The 26,996-nt window shown below is 44.5% G+C and overlaps 2 protein-coding genes and 1 pseudogene across 3 annotated transcripts; 1 reads left to right on the top strand and 2 right to left on the bottom strand.

The window, feature by feature from the left end:
• Positions 1 to 4,973: 4,973 nt before the first annotated feature.
• On the bottom strand, positions 4,974 to 11,052 carry LOC124708767 (annotated as a pseudogene).
• A 456-nt stretch (positions 11,053 to 11,508) lies between these two features.
• Positions 11,509 to 17,326, top strand: LOC124708771 (nucleolar MIF4G domain-containing protein 1-like). Its single transcript, XM_047240436.1, has 14 exons — positions 11,509 to 11,552; positions 12,853 to 12,918; positions 13,022 to 13,113; positions 13,226 to 13,919; positions 14,036 to 14,103; positions 14,233 to 14,315; positions 14,914 to 15,013; positions 15,165 to 15,250; positions 15,344 to 15,426; positions 15,599 to 15,732; positions 15,823 to 15,924; positions 16,014 to 16,307; positions 16,403 to 16,525; positions 16,707 to 17,326. The coding sequence occupies exons 2-14, from the start codon at positions 12,912 to 12,914 to the stop codon at positions 17,094 to 17,096; spliced, it is 2,256 nt and encodes a 751-aa protein (XP_047096392.1). The 5' UTR covers positions 11,509 to 11,552; positions 12,853 to 12,911; the 3' UTR covers positions 17,097 to 17,326.
• On the bottom strand, positions 17,294 to 18,741 carry LOC124708772 (probable calcium-binding protein CML22). Of its 2 annotated transcripts, none has more exons than XM_047240437.1 (5): positions 18,605 to 18,741; positions 18,320 to 18,531; positions 18,019 to 18,218; positions 17,770 to 17,944; positions 17,294 to 17,626 (listed from the first exon to the last, which is right to left on the bottom strand). In XM_047240437.1, the coding sequence occupies exons 1-5, from the start codon at positions 18,724 to 18,726 to the stop codon at positions 17,511 to 17,513; spliced, it is 825 nt and encodes a 274-aa protein (XP_047096393.1). In that variant the 5' UTR covers positions 18,727 to 18,741; the 3' UTR covers positions 17,294 to 17,510. The 2 variants fall into 2 exon arrangements, with proteins under 2 accessions (XP_047096393.1, XP_047096394.1); XM_047240438.1 differs by having other exon boundaries at positions 18,320 to 18,523; positions 18,605 to 18,710.
• Positions 18,742 to 26,996: the final 8,255 nt, after the last annotated feature.

Consider the following 26,996-nt stretch of genomic DNA (forward strand, 5'->3'; position numbering starts at 1 on the left):
GAGAAAACGAGAGCCGGCACTGTGGCATCTTGTTAATAGGTTAGTTCCGGAAAATGCATGAAAACATCATAAAGTGCAAGCAAAACATGTAAGTATTGTCATAAAACAAGCATGGAACGACAGAAATTATGGATACGTTGGAGACGTATCATTCTCCGCCGAGGCTGAGGGCTCTACCGGTAGCTATGTGGTTCATCTCTCTCTCCCATGGTGTGATATTTATGTGATCATGAGCTTTGTAATCTAGTTAAATATGTAGATGTTACTCTTGTCTGTTATGCACTCTAGAGGTTACTTTAATATGAACTCCGGAGTCACTCTCCACGGTGTGATGGTCACAGTGTGCGCATCGTGTGTGATTCATTTATGACGTTGTGGAGCTTGTTTACACCGGCTTGAGGTGTGCTTTTGCAGCCCTACACAATGAATGGTGTTTGTTATCCAACAAGAGAGTGTTTGAGAGTAGCATTTATTTATTCAATTATGTGATCATTGTTGAGAGTGTCCACTAGTGAAAGTATGATCCATAGGCCTTGTTTCTAAGCATTGAAACACCGTTTCCAACAAGTTCTGCTACATGTTCGCTTGCTGCCATTTTTATTTCAGATTGCAATTACTACTTATAATCATCCATATTACTTGTATTTCACTATCTCTTCGCCGAACTAGTGCACCTATACATCCGACAAGTGTATTAGGTGTGTTGGGGACACAAGAGACTTCTTGTATCTTAATTGCAGGGTTGCTTCGGAGGGATATCTTTGACCTCTACCTCCACGAGTTCGATAAACCTTGGGTGATTCACTTAAGGGAAACTTGTTGCTGTTCTACGAACCTCTGCTCTTGGAGGCCCAACACTGTCTACAGGAATAGAAGCGTGCGTAGACATCAATGGGCCAGGCGCGGCCTGGGCCCTAGCCGCGCGTGCCCCATGTATTCCCCCGTCGAGCACCGCCTCGCGTCGCCTCTTTGCCTATAAGATCCCCTCTGACCTAAAAGTTACGGGAATATCAGTCTCCGTCCACGAAAAGTCCTGAAGCTCCCCCGTCATTCGAAACCCTAATCCGGGGGACAGGAGTTTCTTTCGGCACCCTGTCGGGACAGGGAATTGCCCCTAGTACCTTCTCCATCGACTCCACCGCCATCTTCATCGCCATCACTGCCTCCTATGATGAGGAGGGAGTAGTTCACCCCCGGGGCTAAGGGGCTGTACCGGTAGCTATGTGGTTTCTCTCTCTCGTGATATGATCTTTTATGTGATCGTGGGCTTTGTAATCTAGATGTTGTTGTGCTACTCTAGTGTTTTATCATATGAACTTTGGTGTCAGCGTGATTGCGGTATGTACCATTTGTGGCTGCCTTATAAATTGTGTAATGTTAGTTCCTCCTATGAATGCTCAAAGTGACAGCGTGGGGTGTTCATGGTATTTGGGGCTGCATCTTGAGGTGTGCTTTTATAGCCCATGCACGATGAGTTTGTGTTCTTTATCCAACAAGAAAGTGTTTCGTAGTAGCATGATGAAGTTCTTATATTTATATCTAATTATGATTGCATTGTTGAGAGTGCCATTGGTGAAAGTATGATCCCTGGGCCTTGTTTCCAAATATTACAACACACTCCTTAGTGCCAACGAAGCTCTTTTCTGGCACCGTTTGTTTACTGTTTTACTGCATGTTTACTTGTTGCATATTTATATTATCGCTCATATTCATCCATACCACCTGTGTTTTACTATCTCTTCGCCGAACTAGTGCACCTATACATTTGACAAGTGTATCGGGTGTGTTGGGGACACAAGAGAGTTTTTGCATCTTAATTGCAGGGTTGTTTGAGAGGGATATCTTTGACCTCTACCTCCTTGATTTAGATAAACCTTGGGTGATTCACTTAAGGGAAACTTGCTGCTGTTCTACAAACTTCTGCTCTTGGAGGCCCAACACTGTCTACAGGAATAGGAGTGTGCGTAGACATCAGCAGCCCACTGCTTTCTTGCATGAACCGGGTTTTAAAGCACCCCCGGGACAGGACCTGGAGGAACGACCGGAATGGCAGTTTCTCCAGGGCCAGACCAGTTGTGGCCAGAAGCCTGCACGCGTGGAGAAGGGAGGCGGAAATGTCGCGTCGCTTCGAGAACACGCGCCATAATTAGGCTCACCGCTCCCTCTCCTTCCTCTCACTCGCGACCTCCCCCAAACTATCATATCACCCGGCGGTTCCCCTCCCGCCGACCAATCCGCCGCACGGTGAAGCACCGGTACCGGAGGAGGAGACATCGGCGAGCAGCACCGCGACATTGGCCGCAATCTGCTCCGCAGTCTTCATCGGCATCTCGACTTTGCCCGCGACCTCGAGCTTGTCCTCGGCCGGAACAATGGTGGTAACGACCTCTCCTTCTCACCTCCGTACTCGTTCTGGTAGAACATGCCATTCTCGGGCATTTCCGACGACATGCACATTAGATCTGCTAGGGTTTCCGTTAGGATAGCGGTCAGATTGACGTTTACAAGGTGTTCGTCCCCATTTCTTGATGTTCTTGTCCAGTTCTTGCTTTTCACGGTCTCGATTTGGTTAGATCTGTGAGTCTAGTATCGGATTGCGGTAGATCCTTCCTAGATCGGGCTTTGGATTGCTAAAACTGGCAGATCTTACTGTGCATGCAAAGAGGGGAAGAGTTTTTTATGTCAGGGTTTAGCATGTTGAGGTTGCTGTGGGGAATGAGTCGCGGTAGTTTGTTGTAGATTGTGTAGTTTCTGATTGAACTAGGCCGATGATTGTAACCGGTAATCATAGTGTGAGGAGATGATTGATCAGAACCTATGGCATGACTGAACATCACCATGCCATTGGTTCAGATCAAACATCTCCTCCATATCTGCTCATTGTATGAGGCCTATGCTACCTTGCTTTCCATGTTTGTACTTCTTCAGTTGTTCAATGGCCAATGATTGAACAATGGCACAACGGAAGGCAGGGTGCTGCCTCAAACTTAGTCGTGTGTGCCATATTACTTGCACACTAGACTTAGTTTGAGGATAGTCCCTTTGCCTGCCGTGTGATCCTACATATATTAGGTCTCGTTTTGGTTTGTCTAGTGCATTGGCGAATGATTGAACAATGGCACACTGAAAGGCAAGGTGCTGCCCTCAAACTTAGTCGTGTGTGCCATATTACTTGCACACTAGACTTAGTTTGCGGGCAGTCCCTTTGCCTGCCGTGTGATCCTACATATATGAGGCCTCGTTTTGGTTTGTCTAGTGCATTGGCCAATGATTGAACAATGGCACACTGGAAGGCAAGGTGCTGCCCTCAAACTTAGTCGTGGGTGTGTGATATCTTGCACACTAGACTTAGTTTGAGGGCAATCCCTTGAGCTGCAATGTGATCCAATGTATGAGGCATCACATGTTTCCAATGTTCGTTTTCATCTATATACTTGTGAGCAAGCACACCTCTAATGGCATGTGTTCTTGTGGCAGACTGAGAAGCTCAATCTTGGGTCACCTGAGACCCCCGACGAGGGACCGTCCAAGAAACGAAGGGCGGCTAACGTCAGCCACTTCCAGCCGGACGTAGGGCCAGACCAGTTCCTGCGCATCGTCTTCAAGCCAACCTTCAACCGGCTACAGATCCCTCATGATTTCGTCAGGTGGTTCGGAGAAATCCATTCGAACATCATCGTCACCACCAACACTGGCTGCTACTGGAGGATGACTACGGTGAGAGAAGGCGATGACGCATACATCGACCAGGGGTGGGTGGCCTTTGCCGTCGCTCATCAGCTGCAGATAGGCCAGTTCCTCGTCTTCAAGAAGGTGCCCACCTTCCAGTACAATGTGGTCATCTTCGACTACACCTGCGATGACCATGTGCTGTTACCATGGCAACGCGACCAGGTGTGTCGTCTTCCAAAGTCATGTCTGAAGCTCCTGGTTTGTGTGTACTTGTTGTTCCAGTCGTCTGTTGAACTATGATCGTCTATGGTGTGTTGACCGTGTTTGAACTATTATCAGTGCTAAGTTTGTCTGAACTGTGAATTGTGTGCTTGCTTGTGCTGTTGATCGCTGGTAACCTCACCACCGAAGGTAAGAGGTAAGCAGAAGCAGTTTCTGGGTTGCAACCAAATAACAGGGGCACCGTTCTGGGCTGCTACAGGACCTGAAAACCGACCTACCAAACGGGCAGAGCCAAAATCTCCACGGGACCGAAAAAACTCTATGCAGGCCACCAAACAACGTGGCTTTTATGGCCCATGACCCGTCTGCGACGCGCAGGGGATTCCTTCCTGCTACACCAGTGGTGCAGGAAAGTGATGCAGGCTACCAAACGCGCCCTTTGTGTATTTGTCAAGTAGCTCGGCTCAATCGATGCGACTTGCTTTCCTTTCCCTTGCCTAAGAATGTATGGAAGAGATGTTGCCATGAAGGATCTTGTGTTGAATCTGGCTGTGCGATCTGATTTCTCCACGGTGGGTAGATCGTTGATAAATATACATAATCTTGAAAGAATGAGTATCTTGTGAGTTTGTCGGGTAGGCCACATTGTACAATTTTATTTTGGGGCATCTATTTGCGGTCTCCTTTAGACGTCAACGGTGAATGGTGCATCAACATCAAAGGTTCAACCAGAGTTACCGATTTGTGGTGTACGGCATAGGATGAGAGTTGAGACACTGCTTTGTTGCTCAGTTTAGGATAAGTTCTGTGTTGTAGTTGGTTTATCTGTTGTTGTCTTTGGACTGGCCGAGATGTAGTCAGTACTATGCTTGTTGTTCACAGCAGTGTCGACTGTAGTCATCTTGTGCTTGAGTTGGGGACATTAGATTCTACCTCACTGTTTTCCCCACGCAGATGAAGCAGCTGCTTCCACTCTACATCCTACAACATAACAAATTCACCTCGCAGAGAAATCATCTGCAAGCAAACTGACCATGATTCATGATCAGCTGCAAGCAAAACGGCGAACACACAGGTTCAGAAGTGGAACAAGGCTAGACACATATAAACACCTACAGATTACGGATTTTAATTAGAACCGATCTAAAGTTAATACATCTGCTAGAACTCAGCTGGGGATAAAACAGGCATCGGCCGCAGTACCATACTACATTTACACTGGCAGGATCAACTCCTTGATACAGGCACAAACCGCCCGCGGGCATTATCTTTCAGCCACCTCGTCGAGCGGGTCTGCCTGACATGGTCCGAGAAAAGGCGGTGTCTGCATGCGGATCAACAAGAAAAGCCACGTTGGTCTACAGAGGTAGAAATAAGGTCTGAATTGTTTGAAAACAAGCCTAGGATCAAGGTTTCGTCACAAACCTGTCATACTCCAGCTTCTGGGTGACTATACCATTCAGTATAAGTTCCGCCTCATAAACATTGACACCTGTAGGTTAATTGTGTATGTTAGTTGGCAGTCCAAATCTTGATGACAATACGAAGCAGACTGGCATGTACTAGTATCGAAATCAATTATAACCTTTTTCAAGGAGTGCCACGCATGTTTCATAGTCCTCTTCGCATGAGATGACCAGTAGGTCATCTGGTGCTTCCCTTTCCTTATTTATGGACCTTCCGATCCTTTCTAATGGCTGCACAAAGTACAAAAATGAAGAACATCAGTATAAAATGCTTAATATTGAGGAAAAAGTGATACTGCAAGAAAAAGAAAATTGAAGTGTTTGGATATGTGGGACAGTTAATTCTTGAGACGACTTACTGGTCACCTACCATAGGGGGGTTTCCTGGTAAAAAATGTGCTAGTCATCCAGGAACAAATTGCAGGCTCAAACACACATCTAACGGATTTGATTTGTTATGGAGGATTTATAAGGAGAACTAAGATATTGAGTTGGACCAGGTAACTACTGTAACTCTTCCCGTATTTTGCACTTACTGTACCATGGAAAATGACACAGTAAATGCACAAGCAAGTGTCACACCACAGTGATTATCCACAGAATGAGAGACGAAACTGCATCTTTCTGCAAACAGTCAAGGACTTTGTGAAACAAAAACTCTATTTTAAGCAGCAGGATGCATGGTCATGAGAAGTTAGATCCCAAGGTAAATATGCAAGTTGGAAGCGTGTTAACAAATCTACAAAGCAAGTTCATAAAATTAGTGTGCTTAAATAAGCAAAAGTAGTCTGCAGTTTTGCGTAACCTCATGAATCCTTGAGTGGTACAGACATACTTAAGTTATTACTACATGGAAAACCATATAAATATGGGATTAAGGTTTACTAATATTTTTCGAGGGCTTTATTCACTAACAATATAGGTTTGCCTTGGTTTATTGGCTGAGCTTCGCATGCAAACAGCAAAGTAGACACTAGAAAATAATTCCTCAGCACAATCCTATCTACTATCATACAGTCAATGTGAACATGCATTTCTAGCATACAGACGAAACAACAACATAAAGTATCTCTAGAAAGAGTAGCAATAACCTGCCCAGAAGATGCCGAAACCAAGCAAGTCAGCACTTGTCGACTGGGCTTCACATTTTGTGTTACAAACACCCTTTTTCCCTGTAAGTGTTTTCAATAAATATAATTTGAAAATGCTGAGGAAAAGTTTGAGAAAAGAAGAGGAAACTACACAATTCACTTTACCAACAGCAGAGGATGCTTGGAAGCTGAGGCCAGTGATATAGGCATGCTGAAACCTATCTCCTTTTCCTTTTTGGCATCCCTCAGAATATACTTCTTATCATTAACATAACAGCCTGCTTCTCCACAACTTTCAAGCCACATTGATGTCACTACCAGTTTGCCAAGTGCTATTGCCTCTAGCATATTCTTTGTGCGGAAAAAACCATCCGCCACAAAATGTGTTGCATCCGAAACAGAAAATGCTTCACGGACTCCTAAGCGTGCCAAGATCTACAACATGGACTATTACAAACATACCAAATACCAAATAATTAAAGGCTAGAATGTACCAACATAGAAATATAGTTACCTTCTTCTGACGCTTGACCACATCCTCATCCAAATGATGGCTGAATAAAATACTGGCACTGGCCATATCTTTCCTCCTAGAATCTTTTCGATGTCGACTTGATAGAGTATTTTCAGGATCTAACTCCAGCAGCTCTCTGGCAATAGAGGGTTTTGACAAGCTCCTTGAAGCTTTTGATGGATTCAGAGGACTGAAAGTTGGCGACAGTTTATTTACCATTTTAGAAGGTGTTTTCAGGGCACTATTTGGAACTGGAGAGTTACTCTCTGGTGAGTTGCTTGCATCCCTTACACCGGATGGTTCCTTTCGTTGCTGATCAGAGCTACCGAAACCAGAACTTTTGTTGTTAACTCCCTTAGAAGAATTAAGTATAGGGGAAACAGCTGATGATTGTGGGATAATACTAGACAGCATAGACATTGATCCCTTGGAGGGCTCCCTCCTTGCATACGTCAGTAATTCAGATCTCTTAATGAACACCCGTCTTTTCTTGGGTGACCTTACCACTTCTGGCTGTATTTCATGATCTGTAGCCGTTTGGGTAACTGCAGGAGCCTTTGCCTGTAGCTTTGCTCTAGGTGTTCTTCTCTGTTTGGGGTGAGAGGAGGGTTCTCTGCGAGAGACATGAGTTGCTGGTTCATCTCTGAATGGTTCAAGGTTCTCAGAAACATTTGAACTGGTATGCTGTATGCTTGCACCGTTATTTTGCTGAAGATTCTGAGCTTGATTTGCACATGTATGCTTTGTGCTTTCTTTTACAACAGAACCGGAACCATATCCTGTTCTTTCACTAAGCATCGGTCTCTCAGGTTCATGTGCAGTATGATTGTTTCTTACTTCTCCAGTCGTGGAGTTGTCACCTGTCAAATTCATGCCCTTCTTCAAGTGCTCATTAGGACCTAACTCAGAATACTCAAAGAGACTATTTCTCCCAGTGTGCCTTGTGCGATGAGCAATAGGTGTACTGGCATACTTATTTCCATCAACTATCTTCGCAATTTTATTCTTCTGTTGTACTGACTTTGCCTGCTTATTTTTCGTCTTTGTTCCACAATCTTCCGAATTTTCTTGCGACTGTATTCCTCTCTGTCTTTTTTTCTGAGGCTTTTGGTTCAACTCAGTTATTTTTATTCTTTTTGAACGTGTCATGACACCTTCCTGGATGCTGCTAGTTCTCTTTCGTGGAGGGCCATTCTTTAATTGACTTTTTTCTGCTCTAGATCCAACTCTCAGGTCTCTGTTCACTGGAAGTTCATCTTCAGCTGATAAGTTTTCAGCAGGTGAACTTTGTGCCAGTGCTTCTATAGCTAAGACAGCCATTTGAGTATCCTGACCAACATCGTGCAAATTCACACTGACCTTTTCCTGCTGTCTTTCGACAGGTTTGGCATTTGATAGACAGCCCAAGTCGTTCAAAAGATTTTTCTTACTCCTTTTTCCAGAAGTCCGCTTACTCTTGACCTCACTTTCGAGTAGTCTCGAATCAGATGAAGGTAAAGTTTCAATTTTCCCACGAACATTGGAATCCGTTCTGCTTTTGTATTCCCTTTTTTATTGTCAACAGGAGCAATTTTTGTGGAGCACTTCTTTGGCCTGGGAATTTTTGATTTCCGTTTACCGGTTGATTGGTGCAACAAGACATCCTTGTTTTTACTGAAAAACTCACCTCCGCCATCATCCTCCTGACTATCCACCCAAGCAAAGGTTTCTGGATTTCCGTTGGAACTTCTACAGCGGTCAACCTTCTCAGCCAGTTGTAAAGTTCCCATCTTTATTGAAACAGGTGGCTTTGCCTTTCCTAATAATTTCTTTGGCGTCGGTTCTTGAGACGATAGGCCACCATTAATTGAGATCAGCCCCTCCACAACTTCGAAAGCATTCGCTTGAGATAGATCACCAGGCTCCTGTGAGTTAAGATAGCTTAGTCCAGAAAAATGCCTGCTCTTGCTTTCACTCTGTTCCGTTGCTGTGTCAGCAAAAAGCTTCTTTGCCGTTGGGCACCTGCCTTTGCTTTTACTCCCATCTTTGCCATGGCTCTGTACATAACCATAAGATCCATCATCAATCCCACGATCAGGGCAACCACCTAAGGATGTACCACATGAGGTAGAGTTTTCTACAATTTCTGTCAGGGGAAATGTTCCATTGGCCATAGGTTGCCTTTTTCCTTGTTCCAAACTTTTAATCGTAAATGCTTCACGAGCTGTGGCAAGATCATGTCGTCATAGGTGAACATGTCAGAAAGCAAAAATCAGGCTACAGTATATGGTAGACGTTTAGTTGAGAAACTAAATTAAAGCATCAACAGAAATGTTCTCATGTTCTAATCCAGGCAATATGTTTGATGAACAATGGGATATCTTGATTATCGAATTGCATAACATCAAGATATCTTCCTATTAAACTCAAAACACCAAAATGAAATAATTACAACCATCAATTCACAATATAGAGAACAACCTTGATTTCCCCAGAACACGACATACGTATAACAAGAGCCTACAGTGCCTATAATTTTGCAACGAGGGGTATCTCTTGATTAAAAGCTAAAGAAACCATATTGAAGCAACCACATGGAAGATAAAATTAGCACATAAATTTACGCCCCAAAACATTCATGTGTACTCATGGAAATGTATGCCTACTTGCTGACTATTGCATTGCCCTAGGAGTAGCTTTAGCTATTAGATACAACCATAGGCAATATCTCCAACGTGTAAGGTTAAACCAATGAAAGCGTGCAACTCTTTATGATGTGAAATTGGGGATATTAAGAACATTTTTACTAGTGGAAGTAGTTTCTCATATTACTTATCTTGCATGAACAAAGAAAAAGCCTGGGTATAACTGTAAGAGACCTAAAGCTTAATCATCTCTTTGCCACGAAATAACGAAGATAAGAAACAAAAACGTAATGGGGTCAATGTAGTCTTAGGAGACTAAATTGTCCAACCGAGTAACAAGCACAATGTGCAACCACATGTATTTGTCTTGTCCTACAAGCTTAGAAAAATATGAAGTCACCAAAATTTGCCAGGTAAAGAAACAATGAATAGCTACGTGAGTCGGAAAGGCTTACTTAGCCATTGGTAACTAACCTGTGCCACCCTCTTCATCCGTGGAAGCATCGGAATCTGCCACATCATTGTGCTCCTCCACATCCCTCTCATCATTCTGCAGGCCCTCATTGTCGCTCTGCACCAGAGTGCCCTCGCTCAACTCATCGTCGCCATCGCCACCTACCTCTTCATCAGTGTCCTCAACCCGCTGGGTCATCCCCCAATCGATGGCATCCGCCTCGTCACCGCTGTCATCCACTCTCTCCTCTTCCTGACATTCCTGAACCAACTGGGTCTTCCCCCAGTCAGTGTTCCCTCCACCCCCCGCCTCGCGTTCTTCAACCAGCTGGGTCTTAGCCAGGTCACCGGCTTCATCCTCCGTGCTGCCGCCATCTTCATCTTCATCTTCCTCCACCTCTACCGCCTGCGTCTGCCCGGCGACATCAACCCCTTCCTCCTCTGAATCCTCGACCAACTGCGTCTCATCAGCCTCCTCCCGCTCCTCAAATTCATCATCAACTGCCTGGGTCTCATCGTCTTCGTCCAGTGCCTGTGTATCGCCGTACAACATGCCGTCGTCGTCATCGTCTCCGCCCTCGCTCCGCGTTGTATCGCCGGAGCCAACCGGAGACCCTAATCGCAAACACGCAGGCGACCGACCACCGCCCCCACGGAAGTCAGCAACATTTACACCAATCTCTATCTAAAGGAACAAATCAAGAAATCAACCGGGGCGGCAAAACTCACCCAACGGCGGCGTCCCTCCGTCGTCCAGGACCTGGGTCTCCCCGCGGGCCATCAGGACCTGCACACGCACCTCAGGAATCAACACCAACCCTAATAATCAGATTAAACCTCCCAAAAGAAAAGAAAAGATAGTAAACGGGAAAGGGAACAAGCATTTGGGGAAAGAATCGGAGGGCCGAGAAATAACCAACCGCCGTACCTAGGGTTCGCCGGAGATCTGCGGGGAGACCGGGGGACCGACTCCACGAGCGGCGGCGTCTCGACGATGGTGGAGATAGTGGATGGGAAGAGGAACAGGGAGAAGATGGGGGGGAGGACGGGGGATCCGGCGATAAAAATGCGAGCTTTCCCGGGGGTGGATTCGGGGGCGGAATCGGAGTGGGGTTTTAGGTTTTCTTTTGTTTTGGGAGGGAAAGCCGAGGCGGAATCGCAACCGTCCGATGGGGAATCGACCGTTAGATGCGGAAACTGAGAGATTTTAGGGGCTTACCTGCAAAACTGAAACCCTTGGCCAAACGAAGAGGGAGAATTGATTTTAACCCCCCTAGCTCGCACGCCTTGGATAATAAAAGAAAACTGCTCATATTCTATTCTAACTGACTAATCTGCCCCTCGTAGAGATTCATTCAGGTACAGACAAGACAGAGGAGCGCCTGCCTGCCCGCTCGCGCGCCTCCTCCCCGACCCAGCCGCCAGAGCAGCTGTGCCCCGCCGTCCCCTTGCCCGGCGTGACCCCCTCCCCACCCTCTTCTCCATCCGCCGCCCTCCATTGCTGCTCAAGGTAAGGCAATGTCCCCTTTACATTTTCCATGGATTTTGCTTGATTTCTCTCCTAGGCCAATCCCCAAAAACTAGGCCTTAGATCAATCCCTAAAGCTGACTTCGCCGGGGACGAGCGCTGCCGGGCCGGGAGTTCCGTCGCCCAACTGGTGGTCTCTTTCTCCATGGTCCCTTTCTGCTACTGCTACCGCGTTTGCGTTTTGCCTAAGTGGGTACTCCCCTGTATGTTTAGTTCGACTTCTCTTCATTTGTGTCTTTTAAGTTGGATTGGAGGGCATTTTTGTCTATCCTTGATGGTTATATGCTGATACATTTGTTAACCAAGCAAATGGGTATCAGCAACAGCAAGACAGCCGTGGAGGGGTTAAGAGGGAGGCACACAAACAAGGGGGCATATGATCCAAGTCAAGCCAACAGGGGGGGTTCAAATCAAATCTCCCAAACGAAGAAGGGTTCCTAGCATTGCCGCCGCCGCCGCTCGCGTCTTCCTTCTCCGACTCCGGTTACTTGAACCCGGCGAGGTAATACCACCTCTCTATCTCGCCAGTTCTCAGTTCCGCGGCGCGCCCTCTAAGACTCAGCCCTATTCCCTGACACTCCTCCCTCTCCTTCGCGCTCCGCTAGCGCCGAACCGCCAGTCCGGCCATCGTGCTCTGGGCTGCACTTCCAGACCCCCGCCGGCCCTGCTGCTCCGACTGGACACAACCAGCCTCCTTCCCCTTCTATTTCCGCGCGGCCCCATCTCCAGCAGCAGCAGCAGCAGCGACCCGCGCCGGCGACTGCATCCACACATCCGCGTCGCGAGCTGGCCGCTCAGGCCCCGACGGCTGACCGACGGCGTCGTCCTCCCGAGGCGGCGACCTCCCCAGCCAGCGCGCAACCTCGTCCCGAACCTGCTTCATCGACTTCGTCCTCCCCAACGATGTAGCTCCTCCAGATTTTTTTTTGGTCAATTGATTCCGAATGTTTTGCTGCTCAATTTGATTGCAATTGTTATCTGAATATGACCTGAATTCTGCTATAGTAATCTTAGTATGAAAATAGCACATGCATGCCACTGTAAATTTCTGGTAATCAGCACTTGTCTAGAGCACATATCTAAATTAAGGGGCATTACAGATATTTTGCATCTCAACACATCAAATAAGCCAAGGTTCTAGAATCCCAAAAGAATGAGAGGAACTAGTTTCTAGGAGCTTTCTTCCCACCACAGCTTCCCCCACCGTTTTCTATAAGCTGGCTTATGCATAAGTACAAGCCCAAAAGAAGTCCCCCTTAATCTTTCATGGTTATTTTGGCAGCTCTGATTGAGTAGCGAGCGAGGAGGGCAGGTGGTGGAAGCAGACTGGGAGGAGAAATAATGGCAGGTAAATGTCTTCCCGCGCCACTGAGCTTTAATCTGCCGCGAGGCCGAACATGTCCTGCTGTGAACTGACCTAGCTATCTGCTCTGTTGTGTTTTTTTCCTCAGGGAAAGAAGAACCCAAGTCGCGCAAGGAGAAGCGAAAAGAAGCGAGGTCCAATAAGAACAAGCAGCGGTTTCTCTCCTGGGTTCAGCACCAGGTGAGCTCACCAAAATCATCAAGCACAAGTGTAGAGAAAAGGATCAAAATGCTTTCATGGTAGCTTTACTATTTTAGTTTGCTGACGAAGTGTAGAAATTTCTGGAATTTAGGGTGGCAAAAATAAGAAGCTGGCAAAGCCATCCGTGCAACCGAGTCCGGTAGAGGAGAAGAAACCGAAGAAAGATCATAAGAAGAGGAGGAGAAGTGAGCCCGAGGAAGGCCACAAGGTCAAGTCCAAGTCCAAGTTCCAGGAGTATCTTGAACTGGAGATGGGTGGCGCTGCGGGCAGAGAGGAGGATCTGGAGACTGAGAGGAAGCTTGCAAAGAAGCTTAAAGTGAAGAAAGGAAAGCTGGGGGGTCCGGATGACGGTATGGATGATCTTTTCGGGGACCTTGGATTTGGTGGTGACTATGGTTCGGATGCTGAAACGAGGGAGTATGGTGAGGACATGCTGGATGACAGTAAACCAGAAAAGAAGAAACGGAAAAAGAAAAATAAGAAAGTGAAGGATGCGGACTCAGAGGACGGCGGTGGGGATGTGGTGGATGACAGTAAGGCAGACAAGAAGAAACAGAAGAGGAAAGACAAGAGGAAAGTGAAGGATGATGCCACGGAGGAACCAGGTGATGGAGGTGCGGAAATGGCTGAAGAAAGCGATGTATCGGTTCACGAATCTGAGGGTGAAGAGCTTAATGTGGTTGAAACACCTTCAGTCTCAAAGGCGAAGTATGTGCCTCCTAGTTTACGTGCTATTCCTAGTTCAGAAGCAGAAGAAATCTCCGTTTTACGCCGGAGAGTAAGAGGTCTGACTTCCGATCCTTTCTTTTTTTCCGCTTCTATGCAGAATGTTTCTGATTTCATTATCCGTTTTTTTTGTGAGCGTATTCTCATAGATGGCTTTATTTCTTGTATGCATCAGGACTTCTAAACAGGCTTTCGGAGTCCAATGTGGAGTCTATTACTCAGGAAATTGCTGCACTTTTTCGTGTATAGTTCTGTACTATTCCTTTTTCATTCACCTGATACTTTCTTGCCAAATTTCTTTCAGATCTTTTATTTTATAGCTTCACTAATTGTGTAGTGCTTCTGGTTCTATTGCTATTTATCTATTCTCAGTCAGTTCCTCGAGGTGTTGGCTGTCAGTTAATCGGCGATGAAGTTTTGGCAAGTTGTTCCCGGGGACCTCGTGGCAACGAACAGTTAAGGACTTTCCATATAAGTCACATTTATCTGATTGATATCTTAATATGGAATGTTATCATGTTTTTTTAATATAATCTCACATATTAGATTTCAAATATCTGTTGGAGAATTAGCAAAGTGTCTAAGTAATTGTTTTAGAATGAGTTCGAGTGATCAACCTTAAGACACATGTGTAGAAAGGTGATAAACTGGAGAGAATTGATATCATAATATTTAGTTTTGCCCAACCTTCAGTTTTGTATAAAGCCTGAACCTATCCTGGAATGACGTGAGCTTACTATATACTTGTTTCACCTGGTGACCTGAACTGATGGTTTTAGTGCTGGAGAGATTCTTAAAGATGGAAGGATTGTTGTCTTGACATATCAAGGTTATCCTTGCCGTAGAACCTTGTTTGTGGTCCATGCTTATTTGACGTCATTGAAACTTATCAATAGTTTACTAACTTTGCAGGCAAATCATAAACATAGGTTCCTTGTTTAGATAAACCCCATACTTCTTTTGTTACTGTGTTCTACTTTAAGATAGGAATTGGTGGACTGATAGATGGCTCTTGCCACCAAACTAATGGAAGATGCTGTTTCATTTGTGCAGGTATGCTGCTGTATTTGCAGCCTTTGTTGCTGGTATGACGTGCTTGGTTGGTATGGACTTCAGTGCCAAAATCCTTTCTTCTCTTGCCAATTCTTTTGAGGTATGACTATTCTGATTTTAAGTTAAAAAAGACTTGCTATGTTTCTGCTTCCTAAGTATATTTTAATCTCTTTTTCCTTGCAGTGTATCTGCTTTGTTCCAGGATACTTAACTCATGTTTATCTTTTATATATTTTTCCCCTTTGTGACAGGATGAGTACTCAAAAGATGATGGGTTATCTCTGAGAAATATTACCTTGCTTCTCTCATATTTGTGCATATTTGACGTCATTGCAAGGTTTGTTATTTAAATGGAATCTATATTATCCTTTTTTATATATATGTAGAACCATGTCACAGTAAGTTCTGATGATCTTGTCTATTATTGCAGTGATATTGTGTATGATCTTCTGTCAGTGCTGAGCAAGCGCTTGACAGAGCTGGATGTCTCAACAGTATTAACAATCCTACAATGTATGTAACGTTTATAATGTCTTCTCGCGCCAAAAAGACCCTATACTATGTCTTACTCATATTACTTCTTAATAATAGTCAACTCATGTATTGAACCATCATAAGACTCTGTCAAAACACCACTCCATGTTATTCTTGTTCTGAGTGAACCTCGGGATATCTCTATGGACAGGCTGTGGAATGAAGCTGAGGGGAGATGACCCAGGTGCAATGAAAGATTTTGTACTAAGTATTCAGAACTCTGTAAGTCAGTTGAAATCGTGCTCAGCTGGCCAAGATGGAAAAGCAGATATTCACAGTAAAAGAGTAAGTTGCCTTGATTTATGCTGCCTGTTTAAGAAGTAATTCATGTCAGAGTAGTTTTGAGTTTCTTATCTGGTTTAACTTGCCATGCAGATGGAGTTTATGCTCGAGACAATATGTGACATTAAGAACAACAAAAAAAGGCCCAAAGAGGATCCTTCTCACCATACCCGTATAAAAAAGTGGCTTCAAAAGGTTTGTACCAGAGAGCTTCATCACCCGACACTGAAAAGAAGACTTTTCCTGTTCATTTAATACATTGTTCCTTTTTTACTTGTCTGCAGCTGAAGTCAGAAGATATCCTCCTGCGTGGGCTAAAATGGAGTAAGCTTTTGGACCCTGAAAAGAAAGGGCAGTGGTGGTTGTCCGGGGATGTTTCATCCACACCAGGCAATATTGAAGATGTTGCAACAGTTATCAGCAAGGAGGTCGTAGAGGCACAAAAACTGGTTCAACTTGCAGCTGCCCAGCGGATGAACACTGACATACGAAGAGCAATCTTTTGCATCATAATGAGTGCTGAAGACTACATAGATGCTTTTGACAAGATTCTGAGGCTGGACCTATCTGGAAAGCAGGTATGCATTGTTTTTTTTTCTGTAAGATGGGAGTTTTCTGTATGTACATTTGTCAGTAATTCTTAACTGTTATTTCTTTCTTTATTGTTGTGTAGGATCGGGAAATTATGAGAGTCATTGTTGACTGTTGTCTGCAAGAGAAGACTTTCAATAAATATTATGCTGTTCTTGCCTCCAAGCTATGCAGCCATGACAAAAATCATAAGTTCAGTTTACAGGTATGACATTGTATTTTACCATTTTCTATATCTACAGTAAGCTATTCTGCTTCACAAGTTAGTGATTTACTGCCTCGTTTGCAGCGCATGTAGATACTTTTCTAGGATAATACAAATTGATATTGTAGAGTTGGGTGAATTTAACATTTGTGTTTCCGGCTTTATTATGGTGTCATTGTAGTACTGCATCTGGGATCGTTTTAAGGAGCTAGATACGATGGAGTTGAATCGATCCATGAACCTTGCAAAACTAGTTGCAGAGATGCTTGCAAATTTCTCCTTGTCACTCGCGACGTTGAAGGTCGTCAATCTGGCAAACCCAGTGGAGATGACCCCAAAAAAGATCATGCATTTCCGAATGGTGTTTGAGACCTTGATACAGAAAGAAGACTCGCTTGTGTGGAACGTCTTTACCCGTATCGCTGGGGCTCCAGAGCTTGAAATCTTGAGAGATGGAATTGTGATGTTCGTCAAACAGTATGTGATGACTAAGGACACAGAGAATGACTTGGCTGGGAAGTTCAAGATCGCAAAGAAGGCGCTTGACAATTCTGCTGGTGTTTTGATGTAATATTTCCAGCAGTTCAAGGTGGCTTAGCTGCCTATTTTTTCTTCGTTATGTGACACACGGCTTGCAGTTTTCATTTCCTGTTCTGAGGAAATGAAGACGAATTGTTTTTGTAAGTTGCATCCACACTAATGATTTTCTGAAGTCAATGATGCAAACTTGTATACACAGTATTGTTCCAGAAATTTGATGATGATGAGTATAGAAACTTTTGAGATGCCATTTCATAGCAAGTATATTCGCTGTCATGTATTCCTGAACATTTGAGGTTAACTACAGGCAAACCTGGTGAGTGGTAACTTAGGAGCTCACCAGCTAATGCCATAACAGATGTTTTCACCTTCTCATAAAACAGATACCAACTTTCAAATGGTGATTTATTCTGTCAAACTGATAAAAAGAAAGTCTAAGCAAGTACTAAGGAGAAGTGTCATTGCTATCATCTTCATCAGTTTCAAGCCCTGCCCATCTTATCATCGCAAAGAGGAACTCCTTCAGGTTCACCTTGCCATTCCTGTCCAGGTCCATCTCCTCTGCAGCAAGGTACATGAACAAATTAAATTTTGACACTTTCGTTCTGTTTGAATTTCACACGAATCTTCTTGTTTATATGAAAATAGTTGTGTTCAGACCATGCAGAAAATATTCATGAAAAAGGGGCAGCAACAGTACTGACTGAATAGCTGTGTTGTAATGTGGCTGGGTGTCCTCTCCTGATGAGATGCCTCGTTCATCCTCTGAGTGACGTCTTTCCTCCTCATCTTGCCGTCCCCTTCCTTGTTGAAGAACAGGAAGGCGTCGATGAGCTCATCAAATACGTAGTTGAGCTTCGCCGATTCAAACTCAGAAACCTGGCACCAAACAGCACCAAACAGATTCAGTAAATGGCCAAGAAATTTTTCTAGGGATAGGAAAACCTAGTTACCCGTCGTGTGACGTTTGGGCCGAAGAGAAGGTACATGAGGCATAGGAGGACGACAAACTCCTGGAACTGGATCCCCTCTCTATTGTCTATATCGCAATAGCGATGGACATCGTCGACCTCCTTCTCCGACATCTGAACCTGGAGCTGCCTCAGACATCTTCTCAGCTCCTCATTGTCGATCGACCCGTTCGAGTCCCCGTCTGCTCTTCCAATCCGTGCAAAAAAATCACACACTTCAGTTCAAACTCTCGAGTCTGATCCATGCTAAATTTAGCCTGTCCCATGCTGAAAGCATTTTTACCGTAGTGGTCGAAGACGTCCCTGATGTCCCTGAGGCCATCCTTGAAGCGAGGGAGGCGCATGGTGATGCTGTTCACCGACTTGAATGTCTTCTTCCTGGTCCTCGCCCTCTCCCGGAGCGCCTCCACCACCTTGTTGTCGAGGTCCCTCTCCACCCTCCGCTGCTTCATCGGGGCGGCGAACCTGGAAGCTGCACCTCCCATCCCTGCAAACCTGAAACATGTTTATGCATGCAAGATGATGGAGTAATGCATACTGAATTGCAGGTTTATGTGTAGATCATCACCTACAGGGGTGCAGCTGCGGAGTAGAGACAGGATTTCTCTGCTGTTTGCAGATGGAATTGAGTGTTTTGCTGATGTTGTAGGATGGGGGCAGGAGAATCCGTTTGGTTGCAGCCATCTCCATCGATCTGGGGGGCAACAGATGAGGTGGAATCTGATGCTCCAAAAATAGAAGTAGACATGGCAGCCTCCCAGCTCCTGCCATGCATAACTGGATATATATGCTCCCACTACCCTACTGCATCAAAAAGAATTTTTTGACCGAATTTTGCCGTTTGTGTTAGCAGAAACCAAAACTATTTTTATCTGACAAACTCACCAGAGATTACGTTCTCCAATATCACAGGCAAGCACCAATCCAATTATGATGGAAATATCAGATCGCTGACTTGTTATACAATAATAACATCATACTGGGTGTCCAACTCACCATGACGTCATAAACGGCATTCCAACATTTGGACTACTCCAGCTACAGCACAAATCAAAGATGTCGGATGTCGGACAGTAGGAAAGACTGCACACAGCATTATCACAAGTGGCTTCGCTGAAACAGTAATCGAAGATTATGAGTATAATGTGTGTACTTTTAGTGAACCCATTGTTAGTGATGTATATACCCCTTTACGTATATAAGAGCTTCCATGCATATTGTATCACATGTACATGTACTGGCCTTTGGCCCATAGTGAATACCAATTGCTCATTCACAACATGGTATCAGATCTCCTGGTTTAGCTCTTTGCACGCTGCAACTCCGCGCTCGATCCGCCGCCGCCGATGATCTTTGCGGCCGCCGCTGCTCCACTTTCTTCTTACTCTCCCGTCCTTGTCGGGATCGAGCTTTTTTTAACCATTTTCATCGTTTTGGAGCTCGCTTTGGAACTCCCACTGCCCCCAACCGGCCATCACCGCCTCTCTGTCACCGGCCGGCCACATCCTAGCCACCACCGGCCCGCTCCGGCCGCGTCCTGCCGACGCCGCCCTCTGCCGGCCCGACCAGCGCCGCGCCGCCCCTTGCCGGCCTGCTCTGGCCGCGTCCTGCCGATGCCGCCCCTTGCTGGCCCGCTCCGGCCGCGTCCTGCCAGCGCCGCCCTCTGCCGGCCCGCCCCGGCTGCGCCCTCTGCCGGCTCGCCCCGGTGCTGCCTGCCTCCGGCCGGCCACCTGCTGGCCACGAAAATCTGCCTCTGGCCAGATCCAGATCCAGATCTGAGGGTTGACGAAAAAAAGGGAAAGGATGTCCTCCTCCTTGTCTGGCTACGTCAGTATCCCTCGCTGCCCCGTGATCTTTGATAACTATGGAGAGTTTGTTGCTTTTATGAGCATTCACATGGGTGGTCTTCGGCTGTGGGGTGTTCTTACCGGCGAGGTCTCTTGTCCCCTGCACCCCACCGCTCCTGTGCCTCCTACCCCGTTGTCCGTGCCACAGACTCTTGCTGAGGATGCTACTCAGGCTGATCGGGATGCAGCTAAGTCTGCCAAGGCTGCTGCTGATGAGGCATATGAGGAGCAGATACTTGCCTATTCAGAGGCTCTTGGCTCCTACCGTGATAGTTTGGCTACTTTTATTCAGTGGTGTGATGAGGATGCTAGAGCTGCTGCCGTTCTTTCGCAGAGTGTTCAGCCACAGTTTGCTTCTGAGTTTATGGGCCTCGCTACTGTCGCTGAGATGTGGTCTCACCTTCGTCTGCGCTATCAGCCTTCTAGGGATTCTCTGTACTTGTCTATGTTGCGTCAGGAGCATGATCTTCAGCAGGGTGACTCTACTGTTGCTTAGTTCTACACCCAGAGTGGGTGTTGCCGGACAGTACGTTCAGATATGGAGTTTCAGAGGATCCATGAGTTCCTATCTAGACTTTTTTTGAGGTAAAACAGTGGGAAAGGCTCCCACTGCAATTATTTTATATAAATAAAGCGAACTGTACAAGCATATTTACAGAAAAAGAAGAAGGAGAAAGAAAAAGAAACAGAAAAAAACTACACTACTGGGGTTAACCAAGAATCATAACAAGCCTTGTGTTTCTTTTTCATTCCATGAGCAAGGAGTTTGAGTTCTTCCATGTAAATAGCTTTCCATCCCCGAAAACTTGCACTTTGTCCTCGGAAGATCTTGTTGTTTCTTGTCATCCATAGTGCCCAGGAAGCCAAGATAATAATTTCCATCGAGAAAGGGAGCTTTAAAGAATCTTTTATATCCTGGAATGCTTCATTTACAGAGAGGTTTCTTTGTCGACTGGGGCAGATAAAATTCCAACATTCTTCTGCAAAGGGGCATGTCCAAAAGAGGTGTTGTAGAGTTTCTTCTCTGTTACATTCCAAGGTTGCACAGTTATAAGATTGCAAGACCATTTTCTTTCTACCAAGCAAATTTCTAGTATTGAGCCTATCATTGAGCAGTAGACAGAAGAAAAACTTATGCTTTGCTTGGCAAGATGTCTTCCATATCCATGAAAATAGGGGAACTGCTAGCTGGAATCCAATAAGAGCTTTGTATGCTTTTTTAGAAGAAAAATCAGAATTTCCCCAAATGTATGACCAGATATCTTTTTCATCTGAGAGCACCTTTTCCATAGCATCTTGACAAATAACCTCCAAGTCATTAAATTCCTCAAAAGCTTCTTGAGATAGTGGTAGATTGAAAAGATCTTCTGTGTATTCAGTAAGGACAGCCTCATTGATCGAGATGCATAATATGAATTCCAAATTAAGTTCACCCATGGAGTATCTTCTCTGTTAAACAGTTTATGGACATTCTTAAGGAGCAAAGCTTTATTTTGTAGGTCTAGATTTAGAACTCCAAGCCCTCCTTGCTGTTTTGGTTTGCAAATCTTTTTCCATGCAACCAGAGCAGAACCTCCAGCTCGTACATCATTAGCCTTTTTCCTCCATAAGCAGTGTCTCATGTATTTTTGTACTTGCTCCTTAATTGTAACTGGGACATCCAAGCAACACATAAAGAAAATAGGTAGAGATGCAAGAACTGATTTAACCATCAGAAGTTTTCCTCCATAATTCAGAAAATCCGCAATACCACATAGGCTTCTTTGTACTCTTTGAACCATTGGTAAGAAATGTTCAATGGAAGGTTTAGTAAGTCCCAGTGGTAAACCAAGGTAAGTGAAAGGAAGACTCCCAGTCTGGCAATTCAAAGTGAGTGTAAAGTGGTGCAATCTCTGTTCATTCACATTGATGGGTATCATATTGGATTTGCTATAATTGACTTTTAACCCAGTAGAGGTGGCAAAGGATTGCAGGAGATATTTTAAGCAAATCAACTCTGTGGCATTACCAGTGTGTCATCAGCATATTGAATCACAGGGAAGTCAGGGCAAGAAGGACATGCAATTGGCATGGAGACAAGACCAAGTATCAGAGCTCTATTTAGGATTGATTGCAGGAGGTCAGCAACAAGGACAAACATCAGAGGTGACAATGGGTCTTCTTGTCTAACACACCTCTCTTGCAGTAGAATTTTTTCCCAGGCACTCCATTCAACAAAACAACTGAAGTGCCAGAACTGAGGATGAGATGTATCCATTTTAACCATTTTTCTCCAAAACCTTTTGCTTTAAGAATATCAATAATGGCTGAATGATCAATAGTGTCAAAAGCTTTGGCAAAATCCAATTTAAGATTGAGGATTTCCTCTTTGGACTTGTGACATTGGTATAATATTCAAAAGCCCATCCAAGGCAATCCTGGATTGATCTACTTTTTAGGAACCCATATTGGTTTTTGTGCACAATCTTTAGAATGATATTTTGTAATCTGTTTGCCAAGAGCTTGGTGATTATTTTGAGGACATAATTTAGTAGAGAGATTGGTCTATAGTCACCAGCAGTTAATGGAGAATCATTCTTGGCAATAAGAGTGATGAAAGAAGTATTGATACTTTCCAGCTCCACCTCTCCATTGTAGAAGTCAGTAACCAAGGAGAATATATCATCACCAATGATAGGCCAACAACTCTTAATGAACTCATTATTAAAACCATCAGGTCCTAGAGATTTGTCATTTGGCAAATTTTTCACAATGTCCTCAACTTCCTTCTTCTCAAAAGGTCTTTCAAGGGAATTTCTCATATCACTAGAGATTGGTTCACAAAGATCCTCTAAATTGAATTGCATAGAAGAATTGCCAGATGTGCCCATCCTTTCTTTAAAAGCTTTCCAAAGGATTTCTGCCTTCCCATCATGATCAGTTATGTCAGCAAGGTCATCATTTTGCAGAACATCAATCTTGTTGTGCCTAAAATTGATTGTTGCCCTAGTATGGAAGAACTTTGTATTTTCATCTCCTAATTTTACCCATTTGATCTTTCCTCTTTGCTTCCAGTAAATCTTCTGGTTCTTTACGAGAGTGAGCACATGAGACTTTAGCAAATCTCCTAAAGGGTGATTTTATTTACTCAAACATCACATCTAGCGGATGTAACGAGCTCCTCTGTTTTAGGTCTCGCAAAGTTAGGATGTTACGGTACCCTAGCTTATTGGGTTCTTAACTGTAATTACAACAAAGAATCGGTTTGTGTGCATCTCTAGTCATTTATGCCAACACGATTATATTGGTGATGTCTAAAGTGTATTGTCGCATGGGGCAGAAGCATACAAAAAGAGATCTTATGGTGATACCACGGAAATGACTTAAGAGACCATCATTAGTCATTGCCAACTCACTACTCCTCAGAGAGTAGATTTTCGTTATTTCCAAGCCATATTCAAGGACGCGATCACAAACAAACAACCAATACAACCACAAAGACTAGTGGATTCCATATTCGAGCAAGCGATCACACAAAAACAACCATTATACTTTACAACAAAGACCAGACCATGGATCTTAGGATTAATAGACCATCCCAGTGTAAAAATCCACACATTATTTCCGTGGTATCACCAAAATGCCGATTGTTCGTCTCCACGGCCAGTCGCCAAATGGCGCACGGCAATTCCGCATGCAGAGTCAGGACACCGCTGGAGCTCTACAGTGGCCGCATCATGTGAATCACCACCATTTTGGCGTCCCACGCCGTGGAGCTTCCCAAGAGGGTCATGAAGATAACCAGGAGCGTGTTGCGGCAAATGCTTGGGTGCAATTGGTGCCCCGAAATTTTTCTCAGGTCCACGCCAGTGTTGCTAGCTTGGCGGCCCTGCCGCGTAGATTGCGCTGCGTGCTCTTCTTAGCTCAGTCCTGGCCCTTGTGGACGATCAGAAATAAACTATCTATTGAAAGAAAATGTATTAAACACCCAACTGATGTATCATCTTCTTGCAGTTGTGGCGCTTAAGAGCCAATGCCAAGGATAAAGAAGGATTGACTGGATGACAAGTGAGCTTAGGGATCTGTACTCATCCTTGAGAGCAAGCGCTACAAGCACCTAGTCCTTTCGATCTGTTGGATGGGGAGACCGACCACTACCTCTTTCTTTTTCTTGCGCTAGTGTTTTATCTTTGTGTTAGTGTCAACACCCGAATTTTTAAGTCCGGATGCCCTATTACATCATACATCGCAATCCCAGGAAGATTGTTTTTGCGAGACATAATAGTAAGTAGTTCGGAGTCATCATTTATTACAACACATAGAGTCTTACAACAAGGGATCACATGATCCAATATTACACAAATAGATTGTTCAACATCACAAATACATAGCGGAAGCGTAGTAGTAGTGGACTATCTATTCCACAGCAACGCTTGACGTTAGAAGACGATCCTAGTTATCATAGACGTCCCGTTGTCCGTCATCCCGATACTCGTTGCTCCTCTTCAAAGTCCGGCATTTGAATAGCCGAGGCAAAGCCATGAGTACTTTAAAGTACTCGCAAACTAATACTAAGGTAAAACATATTCAGTGTAGTAAGGGGTGCTAAGCTCTAGGTTTATTTGCATAAAGCCAAGTTTTAGTTTAGTAAACATTTAGTAAAGCCTTATCATGTGCTAGACTAACTCAAGTGGGAACATTAGTGTCATTCCCACAACTCATTATGGTTCACCATAATATCACCTTTCAAATCACCATTCATTTCTAGGATCAAGACATTTTTAATGATAACGGAGTTAGTATGGCCTTTCCAATCGTCCGTACCCGTGGACACGGCTATTCGAATAGGTTTAACACTCTGCAGAGGTTGTACTCTTGTGCCACAACTTTTGATTTCATCCGTCGAGGATAACCCCGAATCATCGTAACACCGTACGCGGATCATCAACCCTAACCTTTCACTTATATATGCTAGTATGAGCACCTCTCCCTATGAGCTTGGCCTCCCGGTGAAAACCGCAGTCAACCCGGGAACTGCACAGGGCTTGGGCCGTACATTCACCTCATATTAACATCATTCCACACTTAACGGAGGCAGCCTCGGCGTAACCCCTATGATGTTTGTTTAGAGGGAACCCATACTAAAATACACAAGTTTCTAGTTAAGCCCTACCCATAATCAGGTATTGTGGGGGTACTTGTATAATTGGAAGGGTATCGCATTCAAACCCAATCATCAATTTTATCAAAAATCACCATCTTCTCTTGTTCACATCCATCTTCACTTTACTTTCTTTCAAAGTCATTTCACTTCACCATGTTCCCATCTAGAGTAGTCAATTTTAATGGATTAGCACTAGCAACTATATGAGGGGTGCTAACTAGCTTTGAAATGTGCTAAGCTAACTTCAATATTGTTCTACTCTAGACCAAGTGAATCAGAAATCAAGAAGTACTTTGAAATAAATAAGCAAAGGTAAATGTAGGTAAAAACATGGGATAGGTAATACATAAAAGTAAAGTGTGATGGTGCCTTTGCTCTTGTAGAGCTAAGCACTTGTGTTTAGCAAGGGTTAGCTTGCCTTGAGCTGAGTAGTTATCGAAGTTCTCTTCTTCTTCCTGAGAGTAGCCCTCCTCCTCTTGGTATTCCTCGTTACTAGCGTCTATATACGAATACGAGGTATAAATACTAAACCACAACTCACATACTAAACTAGAAACACTCAAAGAGTTCACACTCTAGTCCTACTATCAATCAAGCATGGCATGGTGAGTTATTTGATGAATTCTTATTTAGGAGAAAATAATCTCCTCTTATTATTCCTATTTGGTAAGTAGATCCTTGGAGAATTTCATTTCTTCTCATTACATCTTATTAAGTTTTAATCTCTTCATATAATAATAAGGTATGAAATATAGGTTGACTCAAAGTCAACATTTCATATCTATTATATGTGAGTAAAATTTAATTGAAGTGCTACACTTCACATAGTTTTTAAAACTTAACATTTAAATGAATTAAAATCTCTAAGTAATAATTCTCAAGGGTTCATTAGCCTAAGTCATTCCCCCTGGTTATATCACTTAGGATCAAGATTTAAATGAGAGAGTAGCTCTCATAGTATTTGTTAAATTTGAATTCCAAGTTGAATTGTTCTAGAATTGACTACATAGCTATTTTATTTGATCTAGTCCATGATCATACAAATAACATGTCTATATTATTGCATAATCAATTAGAGGACATCATTTGTGATTTATTAGAATTGGAATCAATTCAGAATCTATTCTGGTTGAATTTTAAATAAAGTTTGAATGTTCAAAAGTCTCTGTCTTGTCTTTTTTCTCAGATTAAATCTATTTCGAAAATGGAGGTGGGACCAGTGGCATGAGCTAGATAATTTCATTGGCTTTCCAACGGTATAAAATTTGCTAGATTTGGTTTGGTAGATTTCAAACTATTCAAATTTGAAGTTGACCTCAGTAAGCATTTGTATTTAAACGAATTAAACGAATTTTGAAATAACTGGGCCGCGCGGGAAAACTAGGTGGGCTCAAAGATTTAAAAACGGCCCAAGGCCAGCCCAGCCACGGTCCAGTGCCGCGCGGGCTGCCTGGCAGGGGGTCCCGCCTGTCAGCGGCTTTTAAATACCGAAGCGGTACCGATCAATGGGAGGCGTTGGATTAGAATGGGATCGGAGGGCCGTGGTTCGTCGTCGTCTCCGATGAGAACCCGACGGTGCGGCGGCGGCAGTAGGGGGTGGGAGAGCCTACCAGGCCGTTGCAGGGGTCTGGCAGTGTGCGTGGAGAAGTGGAAGTAGATGAGGAAGAGCTTGGGGCAGCGGCGGCGCTCGGGAGGCTCCAATCGAAGCGTGGCTTCCGCGGGCTCCGGCGGACCTCAGCTTCCAATTGCTGCTGCTCCGGCGAGGTGGTGCTAAATTGAGGTGAGGAGGGTGTTCAGTGAAGGGAGAGGAGCAGATGGTGTGAAGGAGTTGTGGGCTGAGGAGCTCTATTTATAGCGGGCGATGGTGGCCGGGAGGTGCTGCGAGGGCGCGTCGACAATGTGGCCTCTCCGTCGATCGAAAGGGCAAGGCGAGGACAGAATCTTGTAGGCGTCGTCCTGGCGATGCTCGA

The sequence above is a fragment of the Lolium rigidum genome, chromosome 4, assembly GCF_022539505.1.
Source record: "Lolium rigidum isolate FL_2022 chromosome 4, APGP_CSIRO_Lrig_0.1, whole genome shotgun sequence".
NCBI lineage: Eukaryota > Viridiplantae > Streptophyta > Magnoliopsida > Poales > Poaceae > Lolium > Lolium rigidum.

Excerpts from the sequence above, each read along its gene's own strand:
- LOC124708771 (XM_047240436.1), top strand. Across the intron at positions 15,427-15,598 it reads AGTATTAACAATCCTACAAT|GCTGTGGAATGAAGCTGAGG; the intron begins GTATGTAACGTT and ends CTCTATGGACAG. Across the intron at positions 16,526-16,706 it reads ATCATAAGTTCAGTTTACAG|TACTGCATCTGGGATCGTTT; the intron begins GTATGACATTGT and ends GTGTCATTGTAG.
- LOC124708772 (XM_047240437.1), bottom strand. The coding sequence starts at position 18,726 with ATGGAGATGGCTGCAACCAAACGGATTCTCCTGCCCCCATCCTACAAC. Across the intron at positions 18,532-18,604 it reads CCGCAGCTGCACCCCTGTAG|GTTTGCAGGGATGGGAGGTG; the intron begins GTGATGATCTAC and ends AACATGTTTCAG. Across the intron at positions 17,627-17,769 it reads CATTACAACACAGCTATTCA|AGGAGATGGACCTGGACAGG; the intron begins GTCAGTACTGTT and ends ACCTTGCTGCAG.